Source organism: Manis pentadactyla, chromosome 10, assembly GCF_030020395.1.
Source record: "Manis pentadactyla isolate mManPen7 chromosome 10, mManPen7.hap1, whole genome shotgun sequence".
NCBI lineage: Eukaryota > Metazoa > Chordata > Mammalia > Pholidota > Manidae > Manis > Manis pentadactyla.
The window spans coordinates 35,865,942-35,891,204 of NC_080028.1; the positions used below are offsets into that span (position 1 = coordinate 35,865,942).

The window sequence follows — 25,263 nt, forward strand, 5'->3', positions numbered from 1 at the left end:
CTTGTCCCCTTCTTTCTGGGGGTGTTCTAGAACTTTAGAGTTGAACATTTTTGAGATACACAGTAGTTGAGAGGACTTAGAAACTGCCTGAAGGCAGAGATTAAGTTTTAGTCAACTTTATATCCTGTCCCATCTACCCTTCTAGATGTCCTTACTTACAGAATATTCTGTACACTGACTACGAATATACAATCATAAACAGCCTATGCTAACATAAAGCTCTGTGACCCCTAAAGCATTATACAGATGTAGGAGCTTTTACACTATTTTTCTTACTGGATCTTCACAGAACTCGTATAAAGCGTGTGCTATTATATAAGAAACAAACGGAGCTAAAATGGTGTGTTCAAGGTCATACACACTAACGGAAATGGCAGTGCTAACATTTGAACCTAGGTCCCCTAGTTCCAGTGGGATGCTCTTTCTACTCCTCTCCTCGCAGGGTAAATACACGTATGTACTCAAGAGGGCTGTTAACTCTTGAGAGGCAACTGAATGCCACTTCTGGGAATTTCTTCCAGTTTCAGTTATTGATTTATTCACAAACGTTTATTAAGCACCTACTACGCAGGTAGGTTTGGGGTAGGATACAGCAGTGAACAAGACAGGAAGCACTTGCCCTCAGTCTAGTTCTGGGAGCCGGCCAAACAAGGAAACAAGTGTATAAATGATGTGAGTGGCAAGTGCAATAAATACAGGGTGACGGGAGAAAACGTACTTTCTGTGGGCGCTACTTTAGATAGGGTGGTCAGAGAAAACCTTTCAGAAAAGTGACATATGAGAACAGAGTTTGGTATTCAGCAGACACTGAACGAGACATTTTCCCACAAACATAGTTTTTGGAATCCGCGACAAAAGGAAAAAGCGCTCACTTGGCCTCCAGGCTTTGCCCCGAGGTCTGGCTAAGGACAGTTCAGGCCTAGGCAGGCCACTAGAGGGCGCCCAGGGTCCAGGCGCTGTCACATCGCCGTTTGTCACCTACAAGTCAGGCCGGAAGCCCGGGATACGCTCCGAGCGCAAGTGAGGCGCTAGGCAGCCCTGAGGCCTTGAGGAATCGCGAGAGGTCACTGGGCCCTCAAAGCCAGGACGTCCTACAAACCACAAGCCCCAGCACTGACAGAACTCCTCGCTCCCCTGGAGAAAGCTCGTTTCCGGCGCCTTTAAACCAGGAAGTACTGGCTGCGTCCAATCCTGGCCCTTCTTTCGCACTTCGTCTTAGCGCCCGTTCCTGGCCGGGGTAGCGCGAGGAAAGCGGTCCGCGGTTACCAATCAGGTCTCAGGCGCATGCGTTGTCGAAGGTAGGAGGGTTTGTGTGTATGTGGAGACGTATGGTGAACTTTGACCCGAAGGCGACCTCGTCTTTTCCCCGCCCTCCCTGTGTGTGAAGATGGCGCTCTCCAGGGTGTGCTTGGCTCGGGCTGCTCTGTGGGGTTCGGCGGTCAGCCCTGGACCTTATGTGACCCGGAGGCTGCAAATAGTTCACACTTGCCTGGCCCTGGGGGCCCCTCGGTGAGGGACCCGGAGAGGGACCCGGAGAGAGAAAGGCATTTTTGTCGTTCAGGCCCTAACAGTGTCTCAAACTTTGTTTGCATGCTGTCTTTTAATTCTCAGGGTTCCACGCCTCGGCCCTCTGGGATATTTATTCGGCTTAGAATTCGCATCCGGATCCCCGCTAGTGACCCGGCTTCCTGATCTTCCCAACTCCGTGCCCCTTAGCGTGTGAATTTTCCGCGTGGCCTGAGCTCATCTTTCAGCCTCCCTTTTTCGGTTCAGGTTTTACCGCTGTCCACCTGGGTCCCACGTTTCTCTTGACCTTAACCTGCCGCTGACATTGCTCCTCGGGCCTGCGCTCTCTCCAGACCCATACTACCCTACATTCCTGCCGGGCCTCTCATCTGCCTAATTTGTTTTTATCAATTTGATTGCTTATCTTTCCTAGACCTCAAGATCTTTGGGTTTCAGAAGTTTCAGGTCTTAGCATACATTCTCTTAGGCTCGTGTTTTATATTACGGACTCTGGTGGGAAGGAGACTGATTCCCAGATAGTCTCTTTGATCTCCCTTGTAGGTCTTCAAAGCTTCACCTATCTCCAAAGGCAGATGTGAAGAGCTTGATCTCTTATGTGATGACCAAGACAAAAGTGATTAGTGGGAAGTACCATCGTTTCTTGGGTCGTCATTTCCCCCGCTTCTATGTCCTGTACACAGTCTTCATGAAAGGTAAAAACAAAAGTAAAATAGAAATCTCCTGAATCAACTCTCGGGCATTGTCAGAATATTAGAATAAGTAAGATCATTTGCAGGTTCTGCTCTGGGGCTGTAAGCTGGGATGTCGTTTCATAAATACTTGAGCATTAAACTAATTTATATAAATTAGCACTTCTTGAGGCTATTTCTAGAAAGGTATTATAAAAAATTTCTTACAACACTGTTGGGGAATATAGGTATTTTCTTAACCACACACCCTGCTGTAACAGAAAATCTTTGTCATGCATAAAGGCAGGGATCTATGCACAGACGCACCCTGTGATTTATCAGTTGACTTGGTTCATGAGAAAATATGGTCTGATGCTTGTCACAAATGTATCCTGGGTAAGAATGTTGTGGAAATGGCACTACATGTACTTGGTTTCTGAATGTTTTGGTCCAAGTCAGAGCCCTGTTAGTTTCTAGGAGATGGTATAGTGTCAGGTTGAAAGTCCTAGATAAACGTTAAGAATTATAGAATGAAGAGGAAAATGCAATCACAGAAATATGTTGAATTACAGTAGTTATAAAAGTGTTTCAGAAAGGAGATAAGTTATCTGGTTGGGGAATACATAGGGTTAATTGAGCAAGAATTCCTCAGGTTAGGGAGCTTTGAATTTTTATTTTAAAAAGGGAGTGAGTAATGAACCAAAAGAGGGAGACTATCCCATAGTAGATCACAGAAGGCCAACTTGGCTAGGAGCGAGGTGATGTGCTTTGGGGGAAAGGAGGAGAAGGAGACAATAGGTTGGCCTCACAAGAGTTTCAGGTAAGCTAGTTTAAAGCTTTTGATTTAGATGAGTGCTGAGGAGGGACAAATGTGTGTTATGGGTGAACATGGAATAGGAAGCTGTGGTAAGATTCAAACGGGTGACATCACACTCTGTCCTCTACTTTAATGAGGCAGGACTGCAGATGTTATGGGCTGATGCCAAAAAGGCTAGAAGAATAAAGACAAATATGTGGAAGCACAATATAAAGTTTCATCAACTTTCATACCGGGAGATGGAGCATTTGAGACAGGTATGGGCTGGGGGCGGATACCCAGAAGTTCATGGTAAGGTAATTGAAGTTAACCAGGATCTCATTTTTTCTTTCCTATCTTATTCACCACTGACCAAAATTTGCCCTTTGCTAGGAGATCAAAGTATTGAACTAAATGAGAGTATCAAGATTGTCAAAATTAGGTCCATTCAGAGGTGTAGCCTTGCCATAGCAGAGCTTCATAGAGTTTTTGGCACGCTTTCTGAATTAAAGTCGTAAACTCTTAAAATTTAATTTGGTTCTGAACATATAAAAATTTCTTAAGATCTGAAAGATAGCATGAAAGTAATATTTGGTGGTGACTTGATGGGTAGTTTTGAAGCTGAAAATAAGAATCTAGGACCTATTTGGCAGATCAGGAAGAATTCACTGAGGCATCTGGTATAGTGACAGGCCCTGTATGAGACATATTTCGGATACAAATGTGAACAAGTCAGGGCTCCTGTCCTCAAGGAGCTTACCAACTAGAGGTAGATAGAAATAACCTCAGTTCCTTCTGGGTTGTAATACTTTACTGCACAGGGTTGGAGGGATTGTCCATCACATTACTTGGGTTAAAATGTTGTCTGTGTTTATTTCCACTTAGTTCCGTCGAGATGTCACCAAGTGTCTTTTCCTAGGTATTATTTCCATTCCACCCTTTGCCAACTACCTGGTCTTCTTGCTAATGTGAGTACAGATTTCTAGCTCCACAGCATATTGAAAATAAATATTTTTTTAATTACAAATTATTTTGAGAACCTTCCCTTTCAGAAGCTCGGTAGACATTGTCAAACTTCCTGCTCCAATCTTCTCTTTAGCCCAAGGTTCATAAAAGCCACTCAGTAACACCTGGGTTACTGAGACAGTGTGGGTGTAGGTGGCCTAGACTCTCCCCATCTCTTAGCTGCCTCTGTGTGATGTGAAATAAGATAATGACCTTTCTCATCACCCTAGAGGCAGCAGCCCACTCCCTGAGAGGCATAACAATTTGGGACAAACGTTTTTCTTCATGAGAGAAATGCTTTCCATTTAAGAATTATTCTGATAACTTAAGTCTTTATTACTTTACTTTGTATCTGAAGATGGCACTTTTAAATTGTGACCTTGCATGTTGTTCTAGTTATCTGTTGTGTAACAAACAACCTCAAAGCTTAATACCTTAAAATAAAAGTCCCTCAGTGATATTTAGCTGGTGAATGGACTAGTCTGGATGGTGAAAAGTCACTCTATGTCTGGTGCCCAGGCGGGGATGGCTGGAAGATGAACCATCAACCAGAGTGCCTGCATGTGGCCTCTTTACTGTGGTGGCTGCAGCATAGTGGGCTTCTTACATGGCAGCTCCAGGCTCCAAGAGTGAGTGTTCCAGCAAATAAGACTCTGTGTGGCCTTTTGTAACTTAGCCTGGGAAGTTACAAAAACCCACTTCTACTCTGCTGAGTCAGTCACCAGACTAAAAACAGGAGATGTAGCCCTCACCTCGTAGTAAGAGGAGTGCCAAAAAATTTGTGACCATGTTTAAAAACCACCACACATGTAGAGCAATGAATTAGAAAACAAATTTCCCTTTTGCATTTTGTATACACATAATGATGTATGTCAGCATCACATACAGCGTCCAGCTTTCTGTAACTCTATCCAAAATATGTTCTTCATCTACTTTAGTTCAAAAAGAGTTATTTTATCTGATTGTTCCATGCAAGGCTTTCCCACCACTGCTTCCTCTCACATAACCTCTGTAATTTTGCTTGGTATTGTGCTCCAGTGTATCTTTAAACCTTGGTGAGAGATGTACAAGAAAGGATGGTGAGGTAGGGAAATAGTGTCTCCATCTTTTCCTCCTAGTATTCATGTCTACCCGATGCTTTCTTGGCTTACTTTGAAAGATGCCAGTTTTAGCAAGTGACTTTGTGATTTCTTTTCCTTTGAGGTACCTGTTTCCTAGGCAGCTACTGATCCAACATTTCTGGACCCCGAAGCAACAAATTGATTTCTTAGATATTTATCATGCTCTCCGGAAGCAGTCCCACCCAGAAATCATTTGTTACTTAGAAAGTGTTATCCCTCTCATTTCTGATGCTGGACTCCGGTGGCATATGACAGAACTGTGCACTAAGGTATGTTCCTCTGGTTCCCCCTTCCTGCAAACTAGGAATCCTGTTAGATCCAGTTTGCACTAAAACTAAGAAAGTAGACTAGTCAGGACCTTCCTGACATCTACCAATCTCTTACCTCCTCCAAGATACAGCATGGTACCCACCCAGCAATACATGAAATCCTGGCTCTGAGAGAATGTTTCTCCAACCATCCTCTGGGCATGAACCAACTCCATGCTTTGCAAATGGTGAGCACTTTGAGGCCTTCTCTTTTCCAGAGCCTCACCTTGCTTTGGGTCTTTGCCTGCGGTTAACACTACGTTGATTTTCTCCTATATTGTCGTGCCATAGAAAGCCTTGAGCCGAGCCATGCTTCTCACACCTTATCTGCCTTCTCTCTTGTTGAGACACCGCTTAAAGACTCACACCGTTGTGATTCACCAGTTGGACAAGGCTTTGGCAAAGCTGGGGATTGGCCAGCTGTCTGCTCAGGAAGTCAGATCGGTAAGAGCTTGATTGCTGTGTCAACCTCAGTCCTGGATGGGTTTTTGAGCTCACGGGGCTGGGAGCTTACAGAGAGCTCTTTGTCTTGCTTGCTAGAGCAAAGCCCAAGCTCTTCATTCTCTCCCCTCATTTCTATGTCTTTTTTCTCAGTGAACTAAACGTATGGGAAGGAATTGCTGTAGTAATTCTGGTTTATGTTTCTTCTCTTCTGGCCCTACCAAAACCAAAGACCCTACTCTTCAGACCTACTGTTTTCATTTTTGGAGGCCTGTTTGCTTATCATCTTATCCATCATGGTTTAAATTACCTAGTGAAAGGTTTCTTATGGGGATGAGGTTACAGCTTATTAAAAGTAAATTTTAGATTATTTGTGGGTTTACAGTTTCGTGGCATATTTGCTCTGTGATTATAAAGGACCATTTCTCTTCTGTGTGATGTAGGCATGTTACCTTCGTGGCCTAAATTCTATGCATATTGCTGAAGAGAGGTGTCGAACTTGGCTGGGAGAATGGCTGCAGATTTCCTGCAGCCTAAAAGGTGAGACAAATCCCTGTGGTTGTGCCACTAAAGTCCAAATCATTTTTGTATTTTATTCTAAGCTTGCTTTGGAGTTAATTATTGAGTACTGTAAGACCCTTATCTAATATATATGTCTGATTGAAAAGGGCACACTTATTTGCCTACAGGGGTAAAGCAGGTAGTGAAGTAGACTGCAAGACAAGAGGGAGTGGTGGGGATTGTGGGAGACCAGAGTGCATGCATGCTAGTCTGCAGCACTTTCTCAATCTTGGCACTACTGGTGCTGTATTTTGGGGGGCTGTTCTGTGCATTATAGGGTGTTTAGCACTATCTGTAGCCTTACCAACTTGAAGCCAGTAGCAACCCCTCAACCCCGTTCTGACCACCAAAAATACCTCTACATTGCCAGATGTCTGGGGCAGGGAGTGGGGTGCCAGCAGAATTGTCCTAGTTGAGAAGCACTAAAGGCATTCAACTTCAAAAGCAGAACACTCAGTTGGCTAAACAAAAGTATCTAAGGGTGGGTGTTAGGCCTATGGGCCTCCCAGGTTGGAAACTCTGGCTAGGTGTTGATGTTTTCTAGGCCTGTGAATGTCAGGGTAGGCCTACTAATCTCCTTGGAGCTGAGAAATGTCCCCTGAGCACCAGCTTCTCCCAGAAGAATCCCAGGGGTAAGAGTGGTGTTTTAGTACCTTTACCATCTCTGAATTTTCTGTTATCACCTGAGAATCAAGAAATGAGGGTGAGTAGATAGGAATATATGGTGGAAGGAAAGGAAAGCAGACATGCCCGGACTGCAAGGAAGCAGGGAACTTTGAGAACAATAGTCTCTTAAAATCACACCACCCTGCACTTGGCTTCCCACCTCTGGAATCAAGCCCTGTACACCAAGGCAATTAGAAGGCTAACTTCCCTGGCCAAATCATTAACATTGATGGTGTTTTCAGAAGCTGAGCTGTCCCTTTTGCTACACAACGTGGTCCTGCTTTCCACCAACTACACTGGAATAAGGCGCTGACTGGACATGGAGTGGATGGCATTGTCCTGCAGTCACATAGCACAGCTGCGTGGGACCAAACAGCACTTGTCACAAAGTCTGTGTGCGCACTTAGGTGTGCGGGAGCAGAGGAGCAGGTGCCACAGGCTTCCCAGTGTGATACCCACGTGGGAGCTGGAACTGAACAAACCCTTCCCCGGGGTGGCCCAGGTGAGGTGTCATCCCAGCTTCCTCAGAATTGGTAGCAGCCTTTTCTGGACTTTTACTGCGTTGTCTTAAGTTAGGATCATAGAAAGTAAGCTTTTGCCCCAGGTGGGAATCCTCAGTGGCCTAGGACTTCTCCACTGCCATATTCTTTACAGCTGTGTTTTTGTTAAAAGACTGGCTGGTGAGGGGAACAGCACTACTTAACCTGGAGCGTTTAGCTGCATGCATGCACTTGGATACGCCCCTCAATCCTGGTACTACCAGAAGTTTTTTTCCTTATCCCCAAAGCAACCACTCCTTTTCCTTTTCAAATTCTTTGATCACCTTAACTTTTGTTTTTTAACAAACAACTTTCTAATGGAAAAGATAAAAGGAAATACAAGCATTTCTTGACCCTTTCCCCAGCATTTATAGCCTTTCCCCAAAACTCTTTGCTACCTCCACTGTGTCACAGCATTCCAACTGCCACTGACAGTGGCTGCGTTCTTTGGGCCATGGAGTAAACCTGTAAGGTACTAATTATTGCCTAGCCCAGGAGACCAGGAAAGGTGTGCAACAAGATGGGGAAGTTGAGTTTAGCTTTTGTCTATGTACATCAGTGACCTGTAGTAACTTACTGTAAATGCATGAAGCACTGTCCTTAAACCCAAGTAAAGACTGCCTGAAACCAGTTGCTGGAAATTACTCATGCATTCTCTAATTCTTTTGCTAAGGCTCCTTTTACAAGACTCACATAACCTGACTAATGGGGAGATAACTGGTTGGAATAGAACCTTCTGATGGAAGTTATAAGGGAACTGATTTGATTACCCTCCTGCTGGATTTTAAGATGGTAACTAGGAATAGAGAATTTCATGTACATATATACATATATGTATATATGTGTGTGTATGTATATATATACATATATATATATATACATACACACACACACACACACACGCACAAACCCACTCGTACATATATACAAAGTAATGGAATTGGAAAATGGGTTCCAGGGGCAAGGAGGACATAGAGAAAGCTCCAGCAGGGCAGGATCAAGGCCTGCTTCAGCTGAAGAGGTGCCTAAGGGTATATGATGCAACTCAAGGGCTTGACGCTCCAAAGAGAAAGTTCTATTTTTCTACCATAGAATATTTCCATTGTTAACATGAATCCCTAACTGACCTAATTAGTTTTATATACAGTGCTGGAGAAGCATCCTTTTATCTAACAAGTAACTGAATTGTGGCCTGCCAAGATAAAGAATAACACACCATTCTTTGAATATTTCTTTAATATTACATTTAAATATTCTTTTTAAATACAGCATTATCACAATGTAAAGGACCTAAAAGGGGGGAAAAAATGTTTTCAGAGAACCAAACAAGCTTTGGATTCACATTGAAAATACTACCTGTGTATAGTATGTGAGAAAAAAATTGGAAAATAACAAGTCATTTCTTTTATCTAGGCCTAGAGTGAGCAGGACTGAAGCTGTCTGCTTCTGTGATCAAGGCCTAGCTTTTTGAGCAACGATGAGCTATAATTCTGTCCAACTCAGGTAGCACCAGAAACAAGATGGACTAAGTTGTAGAGAAGGCCCTTTGCTTGACAAGACAGTTAATACTAAATATTAATATTAATATTTAGCATTGGGATCAGTGTGAGAATTATAGAGTTAATGAAGAGAGGAACTTAGATTAAGAAACTAGTTTTTTGGAAAAATCAAATATTTGGGGATTGGCAATGAGCTTAATAATTAGATTCAAATTCTTGGTTTGATCCCAACGTCTCTTGTTGAGCAACTGGAATCCACTTCCTAGATTAGACTGTACCTTTCCTAAGGAGGGTATATGTAGAGCCTCCCATTCCAATACCAATTTTCAGAAAGATCCTTCTCTATAGAGTCAAATTCCAATGAAGCTTTAATCTTGTATTTGAGGGAACCAGCCCAAGGAGAGGGAGTATAGCTCGGTTTGGGATAACATCTAGATCTCTAGTATTTAAGACTCTCAAGTGTTTAGTGTGATTAGAAGATGGGGACAGATGAGGACCTATGTACTTAATTAAGAACTCTGCTCCAAATGTAAAACCAAGCAAAAACAAGTGAACAGGAGAGACAGAATGTGTTAAAGGGTGTATGTGTGTTAAATATAAGGTAGCCTTTCAGGCTCAGTTTAGAGATTTTATAGGTGAAATGCTGCTGCAACATACATGAAGGTTGCTTTAAGACACCAGGGCCTTAACATCCCACAGATAAAGGTAAGTAGGAACAATTCTCTCTCCCACAAAAAAAACCAGTTTTTCACTTTTTCTTTCCTGGGTAATAAACCGCACCAGAAGTGAAGCATGGTACAAAGGATGCTAGAGAAGAGTGTTTTGCTCCCTACTGTCTCCATTTTAAAACAGAGGCAAAGATAACTGTGCTAATAAAAAGTGTTCAGAGGAGCACATCCTGGAACATAAGCTGGACATTTGAGGAACAGGAACCATATCCCCCGTTAGAGGTAAGAACTGAATTTGAATCCCACTCTATAGACCTCAAAGGTTATAATCAGAACTCAAGTTCTTTGGAACCCAGGAGTTGTATGTAGCACTTAAGAATTGGTGTGGCTTCCAATTTTTATATATCAAGATGCAAGATAAGCATTTGCAGTTCGTGGGGGTGAAATGGAATAGTATAAGAACTCTCTAACCTGTATATCCAGGAAGGATCACGAGGGAAGCCACAGAAAAAGAGCATAAACCAGTTAGTGACTTTAGGTTGCCACATCCTACATTCCTTTATAAAGCTCAAATCTCCCAAAATGGGGAAAATAAAACCTGGGTGAAAAGCTGATTGACAGCTAATGCTGGACACACACAGAAGATGCAGGCTCTTTACACCAAATCCCCAATCTGCTTTTCTTCAAAGGAAAAAGAAGGGGAAAAAGACAGACATGTTAAACTCTAGTACCTAAGAACATGTAAAAGAATTCAAGTTACAGACCAGGAATCCCCAGTGTGGGGAACAGGTCAGAGAACAGCAAACACGTCAAATATCAACTTATTTACCAAATAGGGGGCCAGGGAAGAAAGGTTAAATTTTTATAAATCCTGAAGGTGTTATACGGAAGCAGAGACCCTTCTACCCCCTCCTCTCTAGATTTAACCAGGTGACACTTCCTACTGTATTATGATACACCAAAGTGGGCTATCCGAGTAACCACTTGAGAAAAATGAGCTTGTATCCCACCTGGAGCTCAGGACAGGAGAAGTGGCTTCGCCATGTTATTCAAATTATTGTGTTCTGGTCCCTACATAAAGAAAGCTGCTTGAATTACCCAGTTTCTCCTGTGAGTTCCTAGTTCTTTGTTCCAATGGCCCAAAAAGCTCAGTATTCGGCACTATGCAGCCTCCTTTGCCCCAAAACTATCCCCAGATCTAGCTGGGGCTGGTCTCCTTGGTTCTGTTTACCCTTTAGAAAATACTTGTACAAACAATCCTTTCCCACCCATTCCCCAAAGACCCCAATAAAATAACATGGGAGTAGCAGCTGCTTCTACAGTTCTGTTTTGAAATGGCGTTAGATAAAATAAGGGAATAAATAGAGAGTGGGTAAGAGGCAGAATCTCCAACCCTGTGTCACACTGCCAGCGGGAGCTCCAGGGGAGACTCTTCAGGGGGCCGGTCCTCACTCTGCTGTGAGGTCTCCTCCACCCTACAGCCCTCTTCATTGTCCGTGCGGAAGGGGAGGCTCGAGGGGGACCAAGAGGGGCGTAAGTCTTCATTCGCAGGCTCCTCAGGGTTATAGTCTTCGGGCACTAGCGCTTCTAGAGTGGCTGTTTTCCCCACCTCTGATTTACAGAGGGCAGCTGGGTCTGCGGGGCTGCAAGCCACCAGTGAGGTAACAGGGAGAGAGAAGACATTCAGCTCCTTCTCCTTGGGGAAGGTGGGTGGGCCTTCTTCTGTGCTAGGCTCTCCTTTCACCCCGAGGACTGGTCTCTGCTCCACCTGATAATAGACCAGGGGCCCACTGTTCAAGTAGGATGGGCTGTTCACTGCTGAGGCAGTTGGGTGGTCCGAGTTCTCGGCAAAACAGAGCACGGAGGAGCCTGGGGGCAGCTGGGCCTGGATGAGAATGGGGGCTGTAAGGCCTGGGCACAGGTCTTCAGGAACGGCCAGCGGCTCCTCCAGGATGCACACACCCAGGCTCTCTATGCTGGAGTCCAGGCTGGCGCTGGAGCCGCTGGAGTCTTCCTCCGCCTTGAGCCGCTCCAGCTCCTCTGCACTCTGCAGGTGCATCACTGCTGTCTCGTTCTCAGCAATGAACTCCTGGAAGTCCTGTGTCTCAGAGCCCTGGGCTCCTGGCAGGCTGCAACTGGCAGTGGGCGAGGGCTCCTCATCTGGGGCTGGTGGGCGGCTCACTTGCCGCTTGCTCTCCAGCTCCAGCTTCATGATGGTGTGGAGGTAATGAGTCCGGACCCGGATTGGATTAAATTCAATGCGTCCAGCCATGTTCCCACAGCCATCCCGGGAGCAGCCGCATGGGAAGGACATGCGATCCACCTGAGGAGGGGGCAAGCAGGTTGAGGCAAGATGAGACCAATAGAGCTAACACTTGAGGTAGAGACCTTAGCTGGCAAGCATGGGTAGTTGGGATTTGAGGTCTTCTCCCAAGAGAGAAAACCAAATGAAAATGTAATGCAGCACGTGCTAACAGAGAACTAGATGGTAGTCATCAGACCGCTTGCATTTCCATTCCAGCAGAGTGGCTAATTAGTAGTGTGACCTCAAGGAAGTCATTTACCTCTCTGGAGCTCTGTTTCCTCTTCTAAACAAAATGCAGACCCAGATCATGTCAAAGGGCCTTTTCCAGTAAAAAGTCCAGACACCTCTCTGAATGATAACAGTTTGCTCAGAGAGAAAATTTATGTGCCTCAGAGACTTCCAGAACTTACCTGGCTGATTGAGAAAACAAAGCCTGTGGCCTTCTACAATGACAGGCGTGAGAAAAGGAGTAGACAATATAGCTAGTCTGAGGCAATACATTCTGGGAAAACGAAGCAAAAGTGCCTTAGTTTGCTAAGGTGCTGAAATGAAGGTGCAAACCAAGTAATGGCCAGCTTTTCACTACCTCCTTCATCTTCCCAATAGCTGACCAGTTTAGTTATGAAGCAGATAACAACATAATTAACAGACCAGAGAGATCTGTAAAGGAGATGCTTTCTACCTACCTCCTTACCTCCCTTTTGGATCCCCCCAAAACAACCCACATGCCAAAAATACAATTAAAAATGTAAATGTGGGTGAGCAAATAAATATATAGAAATATACATAATCTTCCTATGATATAAACTTTTAGAACTCTCCATTCTGGCTCTTAGGAATAGTCCAATTCTTAGAACTGTTCTCAGGTCTATGTATAACAAGACTGATTCACTACGGAACTTCAATCTGGAAAGCACTATTTGGCCAGATCTCCTACAGCTAGTACCTACCTAAAAATAAGAAAAGTTTGGTTACGGTAAATTCAACCACAAGGACTCAGCACTCATATCTTCCATATATAAGGTCCAGATAAACTGCCTTCTCTGGGATGGTATTGCTGTTTTCAACTGAGATGTATCCTTCAAACTGTCCCTTGTCAGAAGGCCAGCTAGGGGGTGATGCTTTCTTATCTTCTAGAACACTATAAGCTCTGCCAGGCCAAATCTAATCCCGAATTATAGGATTTGACAATTCTTTTGATTTTTTTATAAAACTGGAATAGAGGTACTGTAAGTGTTTGGAAGATAAAATCCAAAGGCCTACCTCATTTCTCTGCTTTTATCTCAAGGAATCAGTCCGTATTTAAGGGTCAGCTATTAAATGTTAAACTTACTAACCCCTGTGCCTTCAATTTGCTGACAGCTGCTGCTCATCATCTCTGAGGTGAGAAACACAGAAAAGATAATTGCTGTCTCACAGCCTAAGAATCCTGTCATGCTTGTTTTCTTTCTTAGTGGAAGAGGGTTGTGGAGCTGGGGAGTGTTCAGTCATGGGGATTCCACTCATGGTAGGCAGCCTCCCATGCTCACTGGCATCCCACATCACATCCCCCTGACTAGTGTAGATACACCATCTCGGGCCAGCTTGTACTGACCTGGCATTTAATCCCAGCCTGGCTACAGGCACATGCTTCTGGGTCACAGTACAGCCGACAGTCACAACCACACTCTTCCCGTGACAGGCGGATGGCTCGAAGTTCTTGCTTCTCTTCAGCATCAATGCGGTGGACCCCAGAAGCCCTCAACAGGGCCCGTCGCCGTTTGGTGGGCAGAGGCTGCAGGAAGAAGTAATCGTCCACCTCCACGTTTTCTACATCAATATCTTCATCTGAAACATCATCCAGTGTCAGGCCATCAGCCTCCACCGACTCCACTGTCCCATTCTTGGTCAGCTGCCAAGAGACAAGGAAAGGTTAGCCTCGAGAATATTACCAGCCTTCTCACAGTGGGCATCTAGAGCAGTACGGTGCACCTGAATTTTCTGTGATGATGGAAATATCCACGTTTCCCCCAGTGCAGGTGGCTACTGAGCATTGTAAATGTGGCTGAGAAAATGATTTTTCAGTTTATTTGATTCTAATTACTTATAAATAGCCACATATAACTAGTGGCTAACCATACTGGATAGTGTAGGTCAAGAGAATAAATCTAAAGCAGGAAGACCAGAAGCCTCCTGCAGAGCTAACAGCACTCTGTCAGCACAAGGGACATCACCTTTCTGGACTGAAGTTTCTCAAAACCTTTGTCTCATCTTCTCTCCTAGGAGACAACCTTTTCCCCTAAATATGCACTTCATCCCCAGTTCTAACACAGGAGAAGGTACATCAATGGTTGGATGTTCCTTGGATGTACAGATAGCTTGCAAAACACCCTTCCATTTGTACCCCAAAGGACCCAAAACCATTCTGGGAAGAAGAGTACATTCAAGTGCAGTACAAGGCTCCCAGGTCTGTCAATGAAACTGAATCCCCACAGTGTGAACAATTATCTGTGCGTGTACAAAACAGCATTTTATCAAAGAAAGCCCTGCTCTCCAACCCATAGCCTAAAAACACATTCTTCCTCTTTTCTAACCCCTTTGTATTTGATATCAGAAGTGCAGAAATCCTGGTTCTTTGGGCTAAGGGTAGACAGCTGGAAAAGGGAACCTTAGTGGAAGGACAAGTTAAAGACAATCTGTGGCTGAATGAGTTTTGAAAACTCCCTAGAGAATTCAAGTAAGAAAATGAGGCCTTCTAATCCCTGGGGCTCTGGAAGCTACTAGTAGGATGAAAGCCAAGCTACTGGAGGGTTGGGCTTATTTCATCAGACAGCCACAGAGTAGTGCTGGTAAAGGAACAACTCCTGTGAGAGATGTGATGCAACAGACCTCGGTAATAACCTGTTTTTTTTGTTTGTTTGTGGGGGAGCTGGTGGAAAAATGAGAGAAATAAAGTGGTGCCTTTGGGGGTTTTCTAGTCTGTTATTTCTGTGCCAGGCAGACCAACTACAAGAGGCCTTAGGGTTGCTCCTATCTATTTCACCGGGGCTGGCCTCCTAATCACCCTCCCTCCTGCTCTCCTCTCAAAGGAAAGAGATGAGAGATGCAATAGAAAGAAACCCACGTAGATATGAGAATTTAATGCACCATTATTGAGGTGACATTTCAAATCAGAAAAAATCTTCTAATCACTAAATGGTACTAGAACAACTGGACATTCTTTTGAAAAAAATAGATTCCCAATTCATACCATTAATAACAAATTCCATATGGTTAAAAGACCGAATTTTTTAAAAAAATTGTAACATTAGAAAAATTATAGGTAACTAAAGCTACAGAGCACCAGCAGCTTTCCTTTTTGGCGGCAGCCCAAAGGACAATTAAATGGCATATGGGAGATGCAAAACACGTATTTTTGAAACCAAATGCCTTCCCCAAAGAGTGCTAAAGATAGGAAAGAATTTTAAGTAAAGAGTAAACTGGTCCTGGGGAGGTCAAAGTAAGGGTTTTCTCTTGACACAGAAAGATCTATGAAATGCCACAACTGCTGGTGCTCGTTACATCTGCTAATAAGGAGGAATCCTGTATTTCAGCCGTGAGTTTGCTTGGCTTTGCCTCTAGAACAGGATGGTATCCTTTGACAAGTCATTCCTCTGCCAGACTTAGGAGAGAGGTCTCTTTTAGGAAAAGGGAAGAAAGCCTTCCCGATGAGAACTGCTTATTTGCCCAGCTGTTGCTATGGCAGCAGGAAGGTGATAGGGTCAGTGATGGAATTCCTCCGTTGGAAAAAAGGGAAGTCTAGATGTCATTCTAGTTAGAAAAACAGGTGTTAGGCTTAAGGAGTAGGCTGGGGGAAGCAGACACAGCTCTCCTCTCAAACGGGAGAAAGGAATGAGGTCTAGTCAGCCTCTATCTTCTGTTCCCAGTTCTCCAACCCTACATTTTGCTGTCTCATTAGGATTTCACCTTCAAGACTGGAAATAATGGAGCCACCTGTTTTAATATGGGTCAGCATACTTTGGGCCCTTAAGAAATTTGACCAGGCCTAAACTTGACCGGTGTTCTCCAAATCTGGAATGAGGCACTCGGAGGGAACTTTTTGCAGACTGGTGAGAAACTATGGCTGTGGAGTGCTAAGCAGTGCTGAGGGAACAAATGGGTAGCTATAAAGAGCCATCTGAGATGGATCTTCTTCCAGGCCCACTTTCCTCCTAAACTTGAAGAGCTAATGTGGTATCAGATGGTAGGCTGGTACTAAACAAATCAAAACAACAATTTGGTAATGCCATTGTTTACAGCTACAAGACTCTATCACCTAGAGGCAATAGGGGTGATAGAAACAAAAAGGAGCCTTTCAGAGAATGTAAAAGATCCAAAACCTGTTCTGTGCACCAGGGCAGTGGATGATCATCTGGCAAGAAACTGAAATATCGTGCATCCCCAGGTTTCAGGGGTGTTTCCAGATACTCACATTTTCAACTTTTTGTTTTCCAGGCAGGCTATATTTCACTATCTCTGGTAGACTCCCCACCAGAGACAAAAGGAATGGTTCTCAAGCTGAAATTTTGTTCCAAATCTGAGACTTCTCATTAGAAAGATTTGGACTCTCTATGTGCCAAGGGTAATAGTCTAATTAAAAAATAAAATAAAATCAATAGACCTAGATGGTTTCCTGCTTTCATCTTGACACATGGAAAGTACCAGACCCCAGACCCCTTAGGCACCTTCATCTTCTTGGCATGGAGCTTCTCCTCCTTCAGGTGCTCACGAAGAATCTCCCGGTGGTTCACCTCTTGCTCCTGAGCAAACTCACAGAGCGTGTAGCTGCGTACAGAGTTATGGCGCTGGGCCATGCCCAGAGAGCTGCCACCCTGGCTGGGCACACTGGTGAAACCCTGGCGCCGGGCAAAGTAGTACACAGTCACCTGGTCGAAGCGCACATTCTTCCTCCGCAGCTGCTTCTGCCGCTTCAGGATGGATGTAGCTGAGAAGGGAGTACAGAACAGTTTCACTATGAGAGATGGCCTAGTTGGGGACCTCACTCTTTCTCATTCACCTAGGCTCTCGACTCTTCTTCAGAGGTGTTCCTTGTCCTGGAGACTTCTCATTTTCAAATCATAGATGCACAGTTGGAAGGGACCTTGAACACCAGCTGGTCCATATCACTGCCTCTGGACTGACTTCAAACTCATGACCACAAAATCCATTTTTAGACATCAGCTGAGAAGAGGACCTCCAGGTAATCTTCCCAGGATATAAATCTATATAGCTTCACCGTCCAATACAACATCTACTAGCCACATGTGGCAATTTAAACGTAATTAAAATTGAAATAAAATTTAAAATTCAGTTGCACTAACACATTTCAAATGCTCAATAGCCACATGTGGCTAATGGCTACCATATTGGACAGTGTAGAATATAGAACATTTCTATCATAATATTGGACAGTGTTGATCTATAGCAGGGGATGGCAAACTGTAAAGGGCCAGAGAGTAAATATTTTAGGCTTTGAAGGCCATCAAGTCTCTGTTGCAACTATTCAGCTTGGCCATTGTAGCATGAAAGCAATCAGAGACAATGGGTGTAGCTGTGTTCCAATAAAACTTTATTTACAAAAACGGCAAACCCTGATAATATAGACTCAGTTCTTCCTAACTGAGCCATAAAAATTAAGCAATCTTGAGTTGCCAAGTGATCCAGGCAGTAAGCATTTATGTCCTGCTAGAGCTGCAATTTGGTGAAACTATGGGACTCTGGTGGGAAAAGGTAGAATCCTGGACTCCTCCCCTTCTTCGATTTAATTCAAACCATTCTGGGGACCCACAAACCACAGCACAAGTAAAATCAGCTAGAAAAATATCAGACTTAAGTTTATGGTATTACAGTCATGAGGTCCTCCAAAGAGCAAGACTGAGCTAAGAGTGGGAAAGCTGATGCTGAAGGGCAAATCCTGTAGCTGGAGAGAAGAAGCTGTCTCAAGAGCACCCGTGGGGTCTGGCGCCTGGGGGACGTGGGAGTTGGCACAGAGGGAACCGCTCACTCACGTGCGAAGCTGGCCATTGTAGGAGGGTTGAGGCTGTCGCAGCTGTCAGCACTGTCACTACTGGAGATCTCATCGTCTGAGTTGGGAACTGATGAGCCCACATCCACATCGTCAAACTTCCTCTTGAGACCCGAGCCCGTGAATGCATCCATTGGTTTCAAAGGGGTTTCCTTGGGGAGCCCACCAAGTTGGCCCCAAAGCCCCTGCTCACCACCAGTTAGCCAGGTGCATTAGGATTCTGCCCAGGGGAAAAGAGGAATCAGCATTCCTGTCCTAAGACAGACCTCTCCCAAGTCTATATACACATGGCTCTCCAGCTGAAGAAAGCACGCACCTGAGCTAGCACTGATGCCTGGTCTCTTGAGACCAGGCCATTTTTCTACTTATTCCAGCCAACATTCTCCTACTTTTGTTTCTCTTTAGCCCCTCCAGTCTCAGTCACCCTTAGAATAATGAGATGAGTAACAACAGCACCCTTCCCAATGGAGTGAAGGCCTTTGTTTCCAAGCCAGCTGGGCTCTAGGCTTCACAAGCTGGAGGTAACAGTGGCTGCTCTCCTGATCACAGCGGAGAGCTCTCCAAAGGGCCAGCAGGAGGACTGGGGATCAAACGCAGAATTAGTCTGGGCCCAAGCCTACACTAGAGCCAATTATTTTTCCTAGTGAAAATATAGCCTGCTATTTCCCCATGTGTATATAGTAAACCAGTCCCATGGATATTAATAGCTTTTACATGGAAATAGGACTGCTGTGTCAAAATAGTTTAGAAAACTGCTTATGGGAGGACCTCTTAGAGGTTTTTAATATGCTAATGACCATGGTAAAGGGTAGGAGAAAACAATGCATTTTTCACACACCTGATTATGGAACCCTTTGTTTCCAGGATATCTTAGGAAGGCCAAAGATCCTTGGGACATACTTCGGGAAATACTGCTCTAGGCTCCCAACTTCAAAGTACATTGGCAGCCAGGGAAATGCTTTACCCTGATCTTGACAAGTGTAAAGTGTCTCACCAGGCTCCTAAAAAGGTCAAATTTGGTTCTAAAGAATGGACTGAAGATTAAAATCTGCACTGGCTTCAAAATCCAGAATCTTTCCCAGTCTCATACTGCTACATAAAATAGGGCTCAGGTGGTCTATCATCATCCTCTTTGCAAGGAAGGCTTAGCTTTACAGTCTTTGCCCTCTGTAAAGAAATCAGGAAGGCAAAAGAAGGGACAATTTACTCTGGTTACATTAGTAAAGCAGACAGTGTTTTCAACATGCTGTCACACAATGGGGAAGTCCGGGACAGTCCATTTCCCAGGGACAGATCTTTCTCCTTCTCTGTCTTTGGAATTAAGTTCCCAAGTATATGAATCTGCTCAACAGAAATGTTGTCAGAGCTGACGCCACATGTGATAATATGAAGTCTCCCTGCTTTGCCTCAGTAATGCCAGAATCTCCCCAGACTATGATCTCACTATTGCTAATTATGCAGCAGGAATAACAACACTGCCCAGAAAGACAGGGCTGCATTGCTGCAGAGCAGCTACCAGAATATACTGTGGGGTCAAGAGATGCCTGCTACAGAGCTGTTTTTGTGGACTGTGTCTTTAGAAGCAATTTGCCTGCTCTTAGATCAGCTCTGCATAGTCAACCAGGCCTACTCAGTAGTTTAGAGAAGATATTTCCCCACCTATCTATCTAGAGCTCATCAAAATTCTGCATTCAAGTCACAAGATGTACCTATGAAACCTCAGCTATCACAAGTCTCAAACAAGCATGCTCCTGGAATAAATTTGGCCAGGGAGGAAAAAATAATCAAGTACTTGATTAAGAATTACAATTAAATCTTAAAATGAGCCCAACCTATCGATTCTGTTCTATCTTACTATCAGAGGTCACGTTCCTAGGACACAGAAGGAATGGAGAGAGCCTGGGCCTTTTTATGAGTTAAGATTTCAGCTGGGTTTAAAGATACCTATTAACTAACAAATTTCTAATTCCATTCTATTATTGGGGTGAGGGGGGAAACTTTGCAATTGAGTACTTATGTCGGTGGGATTTAAAAAAAGAGAGAGAGAATGATGTTGACTACTGAATTAAATTTTTCCTCCCCACTGAAAACCTTATCAACCACATGAAAACTCAGATTGAGCTGAAAAATCTGCCTTTTCAGAAAGGGCTGAAATCCAGCTTCAGTTTTAGCTGAGATTCAGTTAGTGTTACTGCTAGGAAAGTGGCTTTTTCCTCAGCCTGGAAGCACTCCGGGGTTTATGACCAGAAGCGAATGTGCACTTCTGTCCTCCCCTGGGTGCTCCTTTGCTTCCAGGGGGTGTGCATTCTCTTTGAGTATTTCTCCTTAAGCCCTGCGTGAAGTTGGGTCTGGTCCCAAAATCTTATTTATTATTAAAATTCTGTCTTAACCCAGTCACCCTCAGGGCTATCATTTCTTCACAGGTTACTTTTGGTGCACTCTGGTGCAGCAACAATTGCTGGCTGCTTCCTCCAGTCTCCTCCACCCTTTTTTCTAGATTTTCCCTACTTCCACTTCTGGAATAGTGGTTTCTGGGCAATGACAGGAGGTAGGTAAGAAAGGAGAAAAAAAGCAAAAAAAGACTGACACCTAGGAGAGAGTTTCCTTAAATGCCTGAGAATAATCTGAGTCTATGACTATCTGTGTAAATAATGTGCATACTGATTCAGCTCTCCTCACCCTACCCAAGATCTGTTAGCATCACTTGCTCTGACATTAACTCCATTACATTAAAAAAGCAAAATCCAATTCCATACTGACAACCAGTGTAAGTTTAAGTTTCAACCCAGATCTCCGTGTCCAACTCTCTGGTGTGAACTTGTTAGATAAAGATATCCACTGGGCACCAAGAAAATCTCCCATCCATTTCCACAGTGGTCCGAAGAGATCCTACTTCGCAACAGCAACAACTAGAATAGGTTCCACACTTTCCAGTTCATCAAATCAACCTCTTTTCAAGCCACAAGTAGAAATCAGTCATTCCAACCTCTCTCAACTACTCGTTAGCAGAGGATCAATGCCTATGTTCAAGAGAAACACTTCTAAGTTGTACTCTAAGCACTTAAACCCATACAGAAATAATCAAGGTGAGATTGGAAACGTAGGTCATAACTGACAGTTCATAACTGACAGTTAACTGTCAAATGACCAACTCAAACAACAAATGATTTTGGAGAAAAGAATGCAAACCTTTATTAGAGCTTTTAAATGTCAGGGAAATGAAAGGTCTGCAGACACTTTCCGGCTACATGCCTTGTGGTCTTTTCTCAAGTGTTTCTAGCTGAACATTCCCCAAATGCACATGGAGTAATTCAGCTCCACAGTATACATATATATATAGGAGGTATTAGGCTAGCACCAAATACACTAGATTGGCAGCATATGTGTATTTTAGTTCTAGATCTAAGCTTTTTCAGACCTTAGGATTCCTATTAACAACCCCCCAAAACAAAAAGCAGCATACATAGGACTAGCACAAGACAGACTGCCCAGAAAAAGGTCTGCTGACATTCCTGGCTATGTGCCTCATGGTCTCTTCATGGATGCAGAATGTATTTGCAAAGTTTAGGTCACAAAAAGCCTCTTTCTTAAATGAGCCCAAAATACTAAGATAAAGTACATCTCACAGGAGAAAGCCTCTCCACTGGACTGGAACCCTGGAACCCAACCTTCTGCTAAAGGTCAAGGGACTAAAACTGCTAGTAAGATCATCAGGCCTCCCATCTGTAGCTGGGTTAGAGGAAGGTAGGCTTGCTGCTAAGTGTTATGATAAGCCTGAGTAAGGTGACCAGTCCTGTTTCTCCTTTTACAAAATACTGTGGTTGATTCGAAAAATGCTATGAATTTTGTGGGTCCATGGGTCCTTGTGATTACCAGGTCACTTATAAAGCACTCATGTGACTCCTGTTTAAGGTAGGTATTTCAAGGGAATTGGGAATTCACCTTCACCACCACCACCACCATCAAACCCTTACTCCCTCGTTTTTATCCATTGGCTGATACAAGGTTAGAATTTGGCTTTCATGTTTAAGCTTTCATGTGCCCCTGGAGGACACATCCTCTGGAGGGACACATCTTTGTGGGAGTACAGGAACATGATGCTGCAGGAACCATTAATTCTCAATGATATCCAGTCATTTGTAACTCTAGCACACTCGAACATCCTCTTGGCTTTGGAGCTTTGCAAGATGGAAAGTCAGTAAAGAAAAGGAAAATCTGAAGCAACTACAGATTTACCTTGAACTGAAAACTGCAGGACAAGGGGACACTGGGTCTCCTGGGGATAACTTCTAACATTTATTATTGAAGAATGCTTTGTGTGTCACGCTGCCACTCTAAACCCCTTTAAAAGGATGAATCAAGATCATGGCACTAAAAGGCAAGGATGACAGTCAGGTGCGTGTTTGGGCCTGTGAGAAAAGATCAAGCTAGCAAACCAGGGCAAGCGATGCTTTCATTTTCCCACACAACGCCAGAAAAATAGGAGACATCAGGAACTTGAGCTGAAAGGACATGTCAAGTCACCAGTTCCCATTAATGGGGTCCCTTGCTGAGCCCTCCAGCTCCCGGCCCATTTCTGATTCCTGCTAGGCTTCCCGCTCATTCCAGTCCTCTGCAGCCCCTACCCAGCCTTCCTCATCCCTTCCTGCTGCTACTCACAAATTCCCAACCACTCCTCCCACATTTTCCTCTATTCCCCCTCCCCTTCCTTCACTTCCCCCCATCCTACATCATCGCCACTCCATGCCGAGCTCAACCCTCATCCGCAATGCTGCCGGCTCCCAGACGCCCACCGGCCTGCCCCCGCAGTCCCGGCCGTGTCCTCCGCGCCCCTGGCTCCCACTACTCATTCCCTTCCCTGCGGCGCCCTCGCTCCCGGCCCCCGACCGCTCCCGTCCGAGCCTCCCTCGTTTTTGACCCCTCCACCCGCGCGGCTCTGGGTTGACCACTCCTCCACAGCCGCCCGAGGACTGATCCCGAAAAAGGACGAGGCGGTACCCTTCGCCCCGCACCCGCAGGCCCATTACCGGCCCCGCCGCAGCTGCCTCCTCCCGCGCTGGTCTCTGCCGCCCCCGCTGCCGCCGCCGCCGCCGCTGCCCTAGCCCGGGTGGGAATGAGGGCGGAGAAAGCGAGTCCAGGGCCTGCGGCGACGGTCGGGGAGTTCCCAGGAAGGCAGGGAGGGTGGGCAGATCGGCCGGCAGGCGGCGGAGGGCGGGCGGCTCCGGCAACACGGACGCCCCCGGTAGCAGACGCCGAGAACCGCCCAGGCTCCGGCTAACAATAGGCTGCGGCCGCAGCGCTCTGGCTCTTATAGGCGCCGGCACGTACTGACCGAGCCCCGGGGCAGGCTGGGAAATAGAGTCTACGCGCCTGCCCCGCGTCCAGCGGCAAGCCGGGAGTTGGAGGCGCGACGGGCGCACAGCCATAAGTTGCCGGCAGACAGGCTCAGAAGGCGGTGGCAGCTGCAGCGGACCCTGGGAAAACGAGTTTAGCGGCGCTGCAGCCTTTTGAAGGGGACGAGGGGAGACCCTCAGCTACATATCTTCAATGACTGAACGAATTCTCTTCCAAAGCTCCCCTTTTCCTTTCGCCAGGGCCACACTCCCATGCTTAAAGAACATAATCCCCTTATCTCGCACATGGGATCTTAGTCTTAAACAGCATGGCGTGCTGCAGCCAGCCCACGGTATAAAAAAGAAAATACAAGCAATGCATTGAGTTATGGCAACATGCATTGACGCGTTGATTTAACTGCTCCCTGTCAAATTTTTTCTTTACGAGATGTCTGATTTTCGCAACTTCGCTACCCATTTTTAAAATGGGGAAAACGAAGACCCAGAGGTCAGAATGTTATTTGCCAAGGGCACCCAGCCTTTGTTTCCTACTTCACTCAGAATAGAACATCTCTTCCTTAACCTATAAGGCCCTACAAGACATAGCCGCCATCTGTTTCCTTCTGCCCTTCCCCTCCCAAACTCTGCTTAACCACACTGGCCCACTGGCCTTGCAGTTCCTTCAACAGGACAACCATGCTCTCGCCTCTGGGCCTTTTGCCTGGAACACTTTCTCCAGCAAGCCACACTTACTCCTTCACTTAGTATTTGTTCAAACGTCCCCTCATCAGAGAACTTCTCTAACCATATTTCTAAAACGGGCTTTCCCATAGTCTCTACACCCTTGCCTTTATTATTTCTTCGTAGTATTTACCACCTGACATATATTTTTCAGTTTTCTCTCATTTGAGAGCAAGGAATTGTTTTGTTTCCTGTATCCTCAGCACCTAATACAAAGCCTGGTAAATGCCACTGAGGAGCTCAGTAGATAATTACTACATTATTGGATGGATGGCAGGATTTAAACTCAATTAGGCTGGTTCCAAAGTCTAGTGCACTTTTCACTGCAACTAGGAACTGTGGAGCCGTATCATATCTACTGGCTACACTACCAAGCCTTCTGAGTTTTAGAATTAAGAGAAGTTGGGTGCCTTGGGAAAAAATGCCAAGAATTCCAGTCTCCCCCATAGATGACGTCAGAGACTCCAAGAGGCTAGGAAAAAGACAAGATGAAAAAGCAACAGATCACAAAACAGCAATCCTCAGAGTAGCATACACCAACCATTCCTATTTGCTGAAATTTGGGAATGGTATATAATGTGTGATCAAGAGCATGGATCCTGGAGCCACACTGCCTGAATGTAAACCCCAACTCCTCCACTCATTAGCAGTATGACCCTTGGCAAGTTACAGAACTTCCCTGTGTTTTAGTTTCCTCATCTGTATGTATCTCATAGGGTTTTGTGCGACGATTAAATAGTTAATATGCTATAAAATGTTTACAATACAGTCAGTGCTGTATAAATGTTCATGATTCTGTTTCTCCTGGACACAGAGAAGACAAAAAGAGAATCCAGACCACTCTGCAATGAGTTAACAAAAAAAAAACCTGCCTAAAGGCCATGCTGGGCAGGTAAAAAAGTGTCTCATATACCTACAGATCCTTTGAGTCATAGAAATTCATCAAGGTGCCATCAGCCTCAATGCCCAAGCTTCGTAGGTTTAATGACACCAAACTAGAAAGCAGTCAAACCAAAGTTATAATATCCTTTGAGAAGGGTGT

The 25,263-nt window shown here is 44.9% G+C and overlaps 2 protein-coding genes across 12 annotated transcripts; one reads left to right on the forward strand and one right to left on the reverse strand.

Moving 5' to 3' along the window:
- Positions 1 to 1,003: 1,003 nt before the first annotated feature.
- LETMD1 (LETM1 domain containing 1) lies at positions 1,004 to 9,933 on the forward strand. Of its 10 annotated transcripts, XR_008992015.1 has the most exons (10): positions 1,322 to 1,509; positions 2,068 to 2,219; positions 3,154 to 3,269; positions 3,877 to 3,959; positions 5,200 to 5,386; positions 5,512 to 5,613; positions 5,717 to 5,869; positions 6,310 to 6,406; positions 7,336 to 7,595; positions 9,915 to 9,933. XR_008992015.1 is itself a non-coding variant. In XM_036915083.2 (9 exons), the coding sequence occupies exons 2-9, from the start codon at positions 2,126 to 2,128 to the stop codon at positions 7,404 to 7,406; spliced, it is 903 nt and encodes a 300-aa protein (XP_036770978.1). In that variant the 5' UTR covers positions 1,004 to 1,306; positions 2,068 to 2,125; the 3' UTR covers positions 7,407 to 8,273. The 10 variants fall into 10 exon arrangements, 8 of the variants coding, with proteins under 8 accessions (XP_036770978.1, XP_057342588.1, XP_036770976.1 ...); XM_036915083.2 differs by lacking the exons at positions 1,322 to 1,509; positions 9,915 to 9,933 and adding an exon at positions 1,004 to 1,306 and having other exon boundaries at positions 7,336 to 8,273; XM_057486605.1 differs by lacking the exons at positions 1,322 to 1,509; positions 9,915 to 9,933 and adding an exon at positions 1,004 to 1,298 and having other exon boundaries at positions 7,336 to 8,273.
- CSRNP2 (cysteine and serine rich nuclear protein 2) lies at positions 8,851 to 23,441 on the reverse strand. Of its 2 annotated transcripts, XM_036915078.2 has the most exons (6): positions 23,175 to 23,441; positions 22,384 to 22,518; positions 18,131 to 18,367; positions 16,808 to 17,067; positions 13,699 to 13,995; positions 8,851 to 12,122 (listed from the first exon to the last, which is right to left on the reverse strand). In XM_036915078.2, exons 3-6 carry the CDS (start codon positions 18,279 to 18,281, stop codon positions 11,199 to 11,201), a joined length of 1,632 nt encoding a protein of 543 aa, XP_036770973.1. In that variant the 5' UTR covers positions 18,282 to 18,367; positions 22,384 to 22,518; positions 23,175 to 23,441; the 3' UTR covers positions 8,851 to 11,198. The 2 variants fall into 2 exon arrangements, with proteins under 2 accessions (XP_036770973.1, XP_036770971.1); XM_036915076.2 differs by lacking the exon at positions 22,384 to 22,518 and having other exon boundaries at positions 23,175 to 23,440.
- Between the last annotated feature and the right edge of the window lie 1,822 nt (positions 23,442 to 25,263).